This window comes from Paramormyrops kingsleyae, chromosome 16 (assembly GCF_048594095.1).
Source record: "Paramormyrops kingsleyae isolate MSU_618 chromosome 16, PKINGS_0.4, whole genome shotgun sequence".
Taxonomy (NCBI): Eukaryota; Metazoa; Chordata; class Actinopteri; order Osteoglossiformes; family Mormyridae; genus Paramormyrops; species Paramormyrops kingsleyae.
This window is the reverse complement of record NC_132812.1, coordinates 809,248-821,495: the sequence shown is the minus strand read 5'-3', so window position 1 is coordinate 821,495 and position 12,248 is coordinate 809,248. Positions and strand designations below refer to the sequence as shown.

The window sequence follows — 12,248 nt, the reverse complement described above, 5'->3', positions numbered from 1 at the left end:
TGTTATACAGTGATATTAGGATTATGAGCAATAAAAATGATGTGGTAGTTATGGGTGATTTTAATCTACCGGGGATGCAGTGGGACATTGTTGCTGGCTCTTCTGAAAATGAACTTGACATGGTGGAATTAGTACAGGATTGTTTTTTTACTCAGTTTGTTAACACCCCTACCAGGGGAGATGCCATTCTTGATCTTGTTTTGTCTAATAACCAGGACAGGATTGGTAAATTAGATGTTTTAGAACCACTTGACAGTAGCGATCATAACATGGTTAAATTTGAGGTTAAGTTTAGTGCCCGAAGAGCAAAGTCCAAATCAAAAATATATAATGTTAGGAAGGCTAACTTCAATTGTATGAGATTAAAACTAGAAACTGTGAACTGGATGGAGTTAATTAACAAAACTGTTGAAGAGGCATGGGAATTTTTTAAAAGCACATTATTGCAAGTACAAGAGGACTTCATACCTGTTTCTAGCAAGAATAAATCTAGGAAATTGCAACCTAGGTGGTTTAATAGGGAAATAAAGTATAAAGTAAGGAAAAGGGCTTTGTTCCAGAGATGGAAAATAACTGATGATGACATCATAAAGCAAGAGTATCTAAATCTACAGGCTGAATTAAAAAATGACATTAGACGAGCTAAAAGGAATGTCGAAAGGAAGATCGCATTGGAGGCTAAGGATGACGTTAAAAGTTTCTTCCAGTATTTTAACTCTAAAAGAGCTCTAAAAGCTGAAATTACTAATCTGCAGGATAGTAAGGGTCTTATAATTGAAAACGACATTGACATAGTAAATGAGTTCAATGATAGTTTTGCACGGGTATTCACTAGAGGACACTAGTAACTTACCAGTTCTTATTACTAATCCAACATCGTCTATAACTAATATATATATATAACTGAAGCTGATGTTTTGCAAAGCCTAGCTAAGCTCAAATTAAATAAATCACAGGGCCCTGATGGCATCTTACCTATAGTGTTAAAAGAGATGAGGGATATTATTTGCCGACCCTTAACATTACTGTTTCAAAAATCCTTATCTGAAGGTGTGGTACCTTCTGATTGGAAGCATGCCAACATAACGCCCATTTTCAAAAAAGGGGATAGAAGTAATTTGTCAAACTATAGGCAATCAGTCTAACTTGTATAACTGGTAAAGTTATGGAGGCTATAATCAAAGAGAAAATGGTAGATTACCTGGACTCAAATAACATTTTGAGGGATAGCCAGCATGGATTTAGGAGAGGTAGATCCTGTTTAACAAATCTGTTGGAGTTTTTTGAGGAAGCTACTCAGGAAGTTGATGATAAGAAGGCCTATGATGTCATCTATTTAGATTTCCAAAAGGCTTTTGATGTTGTTCCCCACAAGAGGCTCTCACTTAAACTCCAAGCAACAGGTATTTTAGGAACTGTAGCGACTTGGATTGATAACTGGTTAACGGATAGGAAGCAGCGAGTAGTTATAAGAGGCTCGATGTCACAGTGGGCCTGCGTTCATAGTGGGGTACCGCAGGGTTCAATTTTAGGACCACTTTTGTTCCTAATTTACATAAATGATATAGACACCAATATATACAGTAAACTGGTGAAATTTGCAGATGACACCAAGGTGGGTGGTGTAGCAGATACTGAACTAGCGGCTCAGCAGCTACAGCGGGATCTTAATTTAATTAGTGACTGGGCTGACACCTGGCAGATGAAATTTAACATAGACAAATGTAAGGTACTCCATGTAGGGAGCAGAAATATAAAGTACAGGTATTTTATGGGACCTACTGAAATAAAGGTAGCTGATTATGAGAAAGACCTTGGTGTGTATGTTGATGCTTCCATGTCTCATTCTCGCCAGTGCGGGGAAGCAATAAAAAAGGCCAATAGGATGTTGGGGTATATCTCCAGGTGTGTGGAGTTTAAGTCAAGGGAGGTAATGCTAAGATTATACAATTCCTTGGTGAGACCTCACCTAGAATATCGTGTACAGGTTTGGTCACCATATCTTAAAAAGGACATAGCGGCCTTAGAAAAGGTGCAGCGTAGGGCCACAAGAATGATTCCTGGTCTTAGAGGAATGTCATACGAGGAAAGGTTATTTGAGCTAAATCTGTTCAGCCTCAAGCAAAGGAGACTGAGGGGGGACATGATCCAGGTCTATAAGATTCTAACAGGTTTGGATGCTGATCAACCGAATAGTTACTTCAGCATTAGTTCAAATACAAGAACTCGTGGCCATAGGTGGAAATTAGCGGGAGAACATTTCAAACTGGATTTAAGGAAGCACTTCTTTACACAGCGTGTAGTCAGAGTATGGAATAGTCTTCCTGATAACGTAGTGCAAGCTGTATCCTTGGGTTCCTTTAAATCAGAGCTAGATAAGATTTTAACAACTCTGAGCTATTAGTTAAGTTCTCCCCAAGCGAGCTCGATGGGCCGAATGGCCTCCTCTCGTTTGTATATTTCTTATGTTCTTATGTTCTTATGTTCAATATATTGATTCATTTAAAAAATGAGACTTCAAATTGTACAAACATAATTTATTTAAGAATCAGAACTTCATATTTAAACTTATATAACATAGCTTTATTTTAACAACAAAAACAATCACTGGGCACTCAGACATTTTGAGGAACCCTGCCACGCCTCCCGGTGCTCCTATCAGCAGCAAGGTTAAACCATCTTATGGCATGCCTTGAAATCTCCATAGTCTTTTGGACGTTAGTCAAATTTGCGCAGTCACCCCTAATTTGTTTAAGTCGTTTATCTACGTCTATACGGGTCCTTCGTCTTAATGTGGAGCGGGACACAGGCACAGTCTTCCTATTCATTTTATCTAAAAGAAATACAACACAAAAGACATGTTCATGTTGTACGTCAAGGAATGCTGGCAGCACCGTTTGATATATTTCAGGCTAATGTGCTAAATCACGACCAGTTTACCACACTGTACGTAAATTAACTTACATTTTGAAACAAATTTTAAAGCAAAAAGTCGCGTTCAGTTGTTTAATTATTACCGCCACAATCTGTGGCTGATCCCATGCAGTTTCGGAGCGGTCACGATACCCAATTCCTCCTCACAGAGATTCAGCTACCCCCCCTTAGCCAATTATGTTAGCGTTAACGTACCTCTCTGATAATGTAGCGGCCCGTTTACCAATTTGAGCTTTTAAAATGTATTTGAATGAAGTTGATGTTACGTTTAGTTAAGTTATTTAAGTAATAATTAAGTAACTTTAAGTATATTTAACGGCATTTACTTCACTGCGTTTGTGCCTGCAGATGAATCTTCAGCGAAGGTTCAAAATAAAAAACGCGCGTTAGGTGTGTTGATCCGCCCAGCCTCTGTAACGAGTCCATGTTTGGACTGGGTGTTTTCTGTGGGCGGGGCCTCACTCTGGCAGGTTAATAAAAATGAATGCGACTGTTGGGCGGATCTGCCGACTTGAGGGCGGATCCGCCCCGCAGTCCGCTTCTATCTGGGATGGTTGTTGGTGCCAGACGGGCCGGTCTGAGTATTTCACAATCTGCTCAGTTACTGGGATTTTCATGCACAACCATTTCTAGGGTTTACAAAGAATGGTGTGCAAAGGGAAAAACATCAAGTATGCGGCAGTCCTGTGGGCGAAAATGCCTTGCTGATGCTAGAGGTCAGAGGAGAATGGGCCGACTGATTCAAGCTGATAGAAGAGCAACTTTGACTGAAATAACCACTCGTTACAACAGAGGTATGCAGCAAAGCATTTGTGAAGCCACAACACGCACAACCTTGAGGCGGATGGGCTACAACAGCAGAGGACCCCACCGGGTACCACTCATCTCCACTACAAATAGGAAAAAGAGGCTACAATTTGCACAAGCTCACCAAAATTGGACAGTTGAAGACTGGAAAAATGTTGCCTGGTCTGATGAGTCTCGATTTCTGTTGAGACATTCAAATGGTAGAGTCAGAATTTGGCGTAAACAGAATGAGAACATGGATCCATCATGCCTTGATACCACTGTGCAGGCTGGTGGTGGTGGTGTAATGGTGTGGGGGATGTTTCTTGGCACACTTTAGGCCCCTTAGTGCCAATTGGGCATCGTTTAAATGCCACGGCCTACCTGAGCATTGTTTCTGACCATGTCCATCCCTTTATGACCACCATGTACCCATCCTCTGATGGCTACTTCCAGCAGGATAATGCACCATGTCACAAAGCTCGAATCATTTCAAATTGGTTTCTTGAACATGACAATGAGTTCACTGTACTAAAATGGCCCCCACAGTCACCAGGGGCCTCATGTATAATGACGTGTATAGAATTCACACTAAAACATGGCGTACGGACAAAACTAGGAATCTGCGTAAGCAAGAAAAAATCCAGATGCATAAAACTGTGCATACGCACAGATCTACTTTATACATTCCCTTTATAAATCCGAATGAGCGTGAAATTTTACGTACGTGAACGAGCCCACAGCCACCCCCCCGACCCGCCCATAATAATGTATATTTGCATATGTAGATCTATATAAACGCCCGCTTTGTTCTATGTTGTTCTTAAACAACAATGGATAAACCACGAGGGAAAAAGATGTATTTCAGCGAGTGCGAAGTGGAGGTCATGTTAACAGAAATAGAGAAAAGAAAAGTGATATTATTTGGTGGTATTAGTGGCATCAGCAATAAACGAAAGTTTACGGAGTGGCACAGCGTGGCAGAGTCAGTTTAAAGTGTTGGTTCCGAAATTCGCACGGTGGCCGAAATTAAAAAGAAGTGGTAGGACATTAAAATCGACGGCGGGAAAAACGAGCGGCCGCTCACCTTAAGAGTCTTAACAGCACAGGCGGAGGTAGCGGAATTCCTGGTCTCACACCCTTTGAGCAACTAGTTGCTGCGATGATTGGGGACACACTTTTATCGTGTGAGGGGGACGCCGATGTCATCGCGGGTGATTTTTTCTCGTACCATACTTGTTTGAATTACTTGCATGTTTATGAATAACGCGTAGGGCGCAGATGCGTTGTTATTTTCGTTTATTCTCTTTGTTTATTCTTACAGACAACAGTACAAGAGGTGCCCCAAATACATTAATAGAGTACATTAATAGAGTGAAAGTGCTTTCCATTTACATAAGCAAATTCATTCACTGAAGGCTATAGCAATGTGCGCGCAGTCGATAGCTTCGACTACGTTGGGAAAACCGGACATCGCTGCAAATTGCGCTTTAATATTTGCCTGTTCAACCACAGTGTAGGGAAATTTTATATATCTGGGTGACAAGCGAATTATGCCGTCCTATACAGCCGGCATGGCGCGACTCAGAATTGACTGAGAAATACCCGATCGGTCCGCAAGTTCTTGCGGAAAAGCACCTGTGGCTAAGAACCCACGAGTGGACAGAACTTGTAAAGGAACAGGTAGCCTATAGCGTAAATCCTCATCATCTGCTTTTGTAATACTGTAATGTTTAGCACACAGCTCCAAAAGGATTGCTCTTGGAAATCTTAATCGACTTAGAAGCCAGTATTCATCATCATTATAAGCTATGTCTTCCAATAACGCAAGAGCTGCCATGGTAGTTGTAATAGTTCGGTCATTTTCTGCACCGTTTTATTGTTACAAATTGATTAAAAAAAATCAGCTGCCGTACATTTGTAAACAACATACAATTAATGTCGGTGTATTTGATAAAGTCCGCGTCATGATTGTGAGTCTGACACAGTGAAACTGCAGTAGCACTCTTTTGCCAGTAGGTGCCTCCATTTTGCCAAATCGAGCAGAAACTTGCGTACGCCTTGTCTGGGGTTGCCGTGAGAATGTGCGTGGCGGTACGCCAAGTTTAGTTTTTATACATCTCGACCTGAGCGTGGAAACGGGCGTGCGCAACATTTTTGTGCGTAAGTACCGTTTATACATGAAGCCCCAGATCTCAGATTTGCATCTGAACCGGAGGGGAACCAGTGTACTGGGAAGGCGTATTTGTAGAGTAGTTGAGGAATGTTTAAACTAGGGACTGGGGGGGCAGGGAGGTTAGTTAAGTATGTAACTGGGGGGAAACGGAAAGCCCCAAAAAATCATATTATAAGTAGGCACTGTAATAGGCCTACCCTTTGTTGTCTGTATTTAAACGCCAGGAGTATTAGGAATAAAATTCATGATTTAGAGGCTCTTATCTCATCAGACTCTTATGATATTATAGCAATAACTGAAACGTGGTTGAGTGATAAGGATGGACAAGAATATAATATGGATGGTTACACATTGTTCCGTAAAGACCGTATAGGTAAGAAGGGAGGTGGTGTTGCAGTATATGTAAAGGAAAACTTGCAGGCAAGGGAGCTTACTGATATAAGTAAAAGTACGGAAGCTATATGGGTAAAATTAGATGCTACAAACTCAAATAGCCTAATTGTCAGTGTTTGTTACAGAGCACCCAATGTAGCTGCTGAGGAAAGCAGATTGTTATACAGTGATATTAGGATTATGAGCAATAAAAATGATGTGGTAGTTATGGGTGATTTTAATCTACCGGGGACGTAGTGGGACTTTGTTGCTGGCTCTTCTGAAAATGAACTTGAGATGGTGGAATTAGTACAGGATTGTTTTTTTACTCAGTTTGTTAACACCCCTACCAGGGGAGATGCCATTCTTGATCTTGTTTTGTCTAATAACCAGGACAGGATTGGTAAATTAGACGTTTCAGAACCACTTGACAGTAGCGATCATAACATGGTTAAATTTGAGGTTAAGTTTAGTGCCCGAAGAGCAAAGTCCAAATCAAAAATATATAATGTTAGGAAGGCTAACTTCAATTGTATGAGATTAAAACTAGAAACTGTGAACTGGATGGAGTTAAATAACAAAACTGTTGAAGAGGCATGGGAATTTTTTAAAAGCACATTATTGCAAGTGCAAGAGGACTTCATACCTGTTTCCAGCAAGAATAAATCTAGGAAATGGTTTAATAGGGTTAAATCTAGGTGGTTTAATAGGGAAATAAAGTATAAAGTAAGGAGGAAAAGGGCTTTGTTCCAGAGATGGAAAATAACTGATGATGACATAATAAAGCAAGAGTATCTAAATCTACAGGCTGAATTAAAAAATGACATTAGACGAGCTAAAAGGAATGACGAAAGGAAGATCGCATTGGAGGCTAAGGATGACGTTAAGTTTCTTCCAGTATTTTAACTCTAAAAGAGCTCTAAAAGCTGAAATTACTAATCTGCAGAATAGTAAGGGTATTATAATTGAAAACGACATTGATATAGTAAATGAGTTCAATGATAGTTTTGCACGGGTATTCACTGTTGAGGACACTAGTAACTTACCAGTTCTTATTACTAATCCAACATTGTCTATAACTAATATATATATAACTGAAGCTGATGTTTTGCAAAGCTAGCTAAGCTCAAAATAAATAAATCACAGGGCCCTGATGGCATCTTACCTATAGTGTTAAAAGAGATGAGGGATATTATTTGCCGACCCTTAACATTACTGTTTCAAAAATCCTTATCTATCGAAACGCTGTCATACAAGGAGAGGAGCACTGCAGAGACAATCTTTATAGTCAGAAATCTGCAGGTGGCGCTGTTAAGCAGACCAGCTTCAGTGAACCTTCGGCTTGTAGCCAGACTTGACACTATAGACCAAGATGGTGTTAAAAAGGCCTACCCCAAGCTCTGCGAAGGACTTGGGCGCGTTCAAAAGCCCTACACCATTGTCCGTAAGCCTAACGCCAAGCCCTTCTCCCTTAAAGTGCCAAGGAGGGTCCCATTGCCACTCATGGGCAAGGTAAAAAACGAATTGGAGAGGATGGAGAGACTAGGGGTCATAAGTCGTGTAGAGGCACCAACAGCCTGGTGTTGCAGCATGGTGGTGGCCCCGAAAAAAGACAAAGCAGAAGTCCGTATCTGCGTTGATTTGACTCCTTTAAATGAGTCTGTGTGTCGCGAAAAGTTCATCCTCCCATCTGTCGATCAAACCCTTGGCATGCTCGCAGGAGCGCGGCACTTCACCAAACTGGATGCAAATATGGGCTTCTGGCAGATACCACTGTCAGAAGAGTCGGCTCTCTATACCACCTTCATTACGCCATTTGGGCGCTACCACTTTAATCGTCTGCCCTTTGGCATTTCCTCTGCCCCAGAACATTTCCAGAATATGATGGTGACTGAGGTTATTGCAGGTCTGGAAGGGGTTGTCTGCCACATGGACGACATTCTCATCTGGGGGTCCACTAGGGATGAGCGAGTACAGCATTATCTGTATCTGTATCCGTATCTGTTAACCATATGAATTATCTGTATCTGTATCTGTACTCGGAATGGGCGGGGCCTAACCCGGAAGTGGGCGGGGTTTGACCTGGAAGTGGGTCGGGTTGTCTTTAAATGGGTGGGGCTTTAACCGGTATGTTATTTTAAGCATGCAATTGATATGGGTTGATCAGAAATTGTTATATTTATTGCTGATTAGAAAACTATTTACATGACAGCATCAGCATTGAGCTTCAGATCAGTGGTTTTGATCACGATAACAAACGAACTATATACAGAACAAGTTTTGCAACAATGAATACAACACATGCGGTTGCAATTATGAAGTAAAATGTAATGAACAAGAGTTTTCATCTCAACATAACTTTCTTTTTTTAACTTTTAATTTTTTTATGATCAGTGTGATTTCTTTTTTTTTGGTTCTTTTTTATTTTTTTTATTTCCACACCAGGTATGTGTGAGTGTGTGTGAGTGAGTGAGTGAGTGAGTAAGAGAGAGACAGAGAGAGAGAGAAAGAGAGAGGGGGGGGGAGTGTGTGTGTGTGTGTGTGTGTTTGTGTGTGTAGCTTAATTTGTAATATTAATTATACCACAACTACCTTTATTTTTTTTTATAAAATACAGCAAGAAAGTGTCAGACAGTGCGTGAAGTAAAAAAAAACTGGCTAGAGCCAGCTGACGGTTTAAAAAAGAAAAAGAAAACTCCGACAGGCAGAGACGCGAGTCGCATTCTACAAACAAACCTGAAGCTGAAGAAACCCTAAACGTTAACGGAAAAAAACCCGCGATCCTGAGTGACTGAGGGAGCGACAGAGAGAGAGAGAGCGCTGTTCTCTTCTCTTCTCAGTGTTCTGTGTGTGAGTGAGCAGAGCGGGACACAGCAACACAATAAATCTGTATGTGTGTAGGGGAGGGGCGCTGTGACTAGTCTATCACAGAACGCAGACACAGTCAGCTACCCAATGAGAATTTTTATTCAATCCGAGCACAGATATTGACTTGTATTACACGTATGATACTCGTACTCGTCAAAAGTGCTTTATCCGTACCGGATACTCGTTTCAGCCGAGTATCCGGCTCAACTCTAGGGTCCACCCTGGAGCAGCACGACGGGAGAGTGCATGCTGTCTTGGAGCGGATCGAAAAGGTGGGAGTCACACTCAACATGTCTAAGTGCGAGTTTGGGAAAAGTGAGGTGAAGTTTCTCGGCTATATTGTCTCTGCAAATGGCATGAGGCCGGATCCAGACAAAACCAGAGCAGTGTTGGACATGAAGGAGCCAACGAATGTGAGCGAGCTTAGGAGCTTCCTCGGAATGGTAAATCAGCTGGGGAAGTTCATACCAAACCTGGTGGAGAAGGACAAGTCTCTAAGAGACTTGCTTTCCAAAAAGAATCTGTGGCATTGGAGTCATGAACAGCAGCAGGCGTTCAGCAGCCTCAAACATGAGCTTTCGTCCGCACCCGTTCTTCAATTATACGACCCTAATAAGCCCCTCAAATTATCAGCTGATGCCTCATCCTATGGGCTGGGGGCAGTGATGCTACAAAAACAGGGTGAGATATGGGCTCCGGTTGCTTATGCCTCCAGGTCACTGACAGCAACAGAGCAGCGCTATGCCCAGCTGGAAAAAGAAGCGCTAGCTCTCACCTGGGCCTGTGAAAGGTTCAGTGACTTTATCCTGGGTGTGCATATCGACCTTGAAACGGATCATAAGCCACTCGTGAGTTTGCTGGGAGGACGGGCTCTGGACTCTCTGCCACCACGGATACAGAGGTTCAGGATGCGCTTGATGAGGTACTCCTATACCATTATACACACACCGGGTAAGAGCCTCACAACAGCCGACACGCTCTCACGCTCCCCACTCCGGAACTGCATTACACACGCAGACACCGACCTGATGGAAGATACTAATATATATGTTGAATGTGTGTTAGACAACCTCCCATCAAGCGACAGGTACCAAACCAAGCTTCGCGAGCAGTTGTGTGCAGACAGCGTTTGCGCACAGGTCATGAAATTCTGTCTGGAAGGTTGGCCAGACAGGAACCAACTGCAAGGACCAGTCAGGCAGTACTGGCAAGAACGAGCGGTTCTGAGCGTGCATGACGGACTTCTGCTGCGGGGCACAAGGTTAGTTATACCTGCTACCATGAGGAATGATGTATTGGAGAAAATACACGAAGGGCATCAGGGGGTGGTAAAGTGCCGAGAACGTGCCAATCAGACTGTGTGGTGGCCTGGCCTAAGCAGTCAGATAGAGGAGCTTGTCCTCAAATGCAGAGCATGCATCAAAGAGAGATCAAGCTGTAAAGAACCCCTCATGCCAACTGAACTTCCAGAAAGGCCCTGGCAAAAGCTGGGTACAGACCTGTTCACCCTTAAAGACAAGGTTTACCTGTTGGTAGTTGATTACTTTTCTAGGTATATAGAAATAGCACAGCTCAACCCAACAAGGTCCATGGATGTGATCGTTCACCTGAAGTCGATGTTCGCTCGACATGGCATCCCTGAGATCCTCCTAAGCGACAATGGCCCGCAGTTCTCAGGGCGCGAGATGCAGATCTTTGCAGCAGACTATGGATTTGTCCACGTGACCAGTAGCCCTAGATACGCCCAGAGTAACGGTGAGGCTGAGCGTGCTGTCCAAACAAGTAAAAACCTGCTGAAGAAGGCTAGAGATCCATACCGTGCCTTATTGGCTTACCGTGCCACGCCACTGAGCAATGGCTATAGCCCTGCCCAACTGCTGATGGGACGTCACCTTCGCACCACTGTTCCTACCCTTTCCGAGAACCTGCGACCGTCTCTCCCTGACCGGGTACAAATTCGCCACAAGGAGGGGGAAAAGAGACAGATGGCAGTCAAACACTTTAATCGGAGACACAGAGCGAGGGATTTGTCACAGCTGGTACCTGGGGACCAAGTTTGGATCTCTGACACAAGAGCACAGGGCACAGTGACATCGCTGCACCATAGCCCACGGTCCTATCTGATCAGCGGACCATCAGGGACACTGAGGAGGAACCGCCGCCACCTTGTGCCTATACCTGTGCTTCAGTCACACAACGAGGACCAACCCGTCGGCCCACCAGAGGGGGACCCCTCTACAGGGACAAGATCAGAGACTCTGTTCCCAGAGGTGAAATCTCACAGCACGCCCAGTGTCACAAAGGCAGAGAAGTAATAAAACCACAGAGACTAAATCTGTGAGAAGAGATAAAAATATATATATACATAAAACGAAATGTTGAGTTCAGTGTTTGAAGTACACATAAGCATGTGTTAAGTTAGTAAAACGTTTACAGTGACGGTTTCAGGGAAATTATAATGAACAGAAACTAGTTAATGTTCACCTGTCTTTGAAGAAAGGGGGATGTGGTGTAATGTAACCTGTTGCCATTTGACCCGATGATGTCACGGGGGGTCAGGGGCGTTATTGGCGGGACCGGGATGTAACCGGATGTTCGGGGGTTCTTGCATATGTCTTAAGAGGTGCTCAGTAAAGATATTTACCGAAGCTGAAGGCAGTGTTTATTGTGTGGACCCACTACACGACAATCTGAAGGTGTGGTACCTTCTGATTGGAAGCATGCCAACATAACGCCCATTTTCAAAAAAGGGGATAGAAGTAATTTGTCAAACTATAGGCCAATCAGTCTAACTTGTATAACTGGTAAAGTTATGGAGGCTATAATCAAAGAGAAAATGGTAGATTACCTGGACTCAAATAACATTTTGAGGGATAGCCAGCATGGATTTAGGAGAGGTAGATCCTGTTTAACAAATCTGTTGGAGTTTTTTGAGGAAGCTACTCAGGAAGTTGATGATAAGAAGGCCTATGATGTCATCTACTTAGATTTCCAAAAGGCTTTTGATGTTGTTCCCCACAAGAGGCTCTCACTTAAACTCAAAGCGACAGGTATTTTAGGAACTGTAGCGACCTGGATTGATAACTGGTTAACGGATAGGAAGCAGCGAGTA

The 12,248-nt window shown here is 42.9% G+C and overlaps 1 protein-coding gene across 1 annotated transcript; it reads left to right on the top strand.

The window, feature by feature from the left end:
* The first annotated feature begins 10,237 nt into the window (after positions 1 to 10,237).
* Positions 10,238 to 11,513, top strand: LOC140578865 (uncharacterized). The gene is made up of 2 exons (XM_072700913.1): positions 10,238 to 10,397; positions 10,689 to 11,513. The coding sequence occupies exons 1-2, from the start codon at positions 10,279 to 10,281 to the stop codon at positions 11,449 to 11,451; spliced, it is 882 nt and encodes a 293-aa protein (XP_072557014.1). The 5' UTR covers positions 10,238 to 10,278; the 3' UTR covers positions 11,452 to 11,513.
* Positions 11,514 to 12,248: the final 735 nt, after the last annotated feature.

Excerpts from the sequence above, each read along its gene's own strand:
- LOC140578865 (XM_072700913.1), top strand. The coding sequence starts at position 10,279 with ATGAAATTCTGTCTGGAAGGTTGGCCAGACAGGAACCAACTGCAAGGA. Across the intron at positions 10,398-10,688 it reads CTTCTGCTGCGGGGCACAAG|GTATATAGAAATAGCACAGC; the intron begins GTTAGTTATACC and ends TTACTTTTCTAG.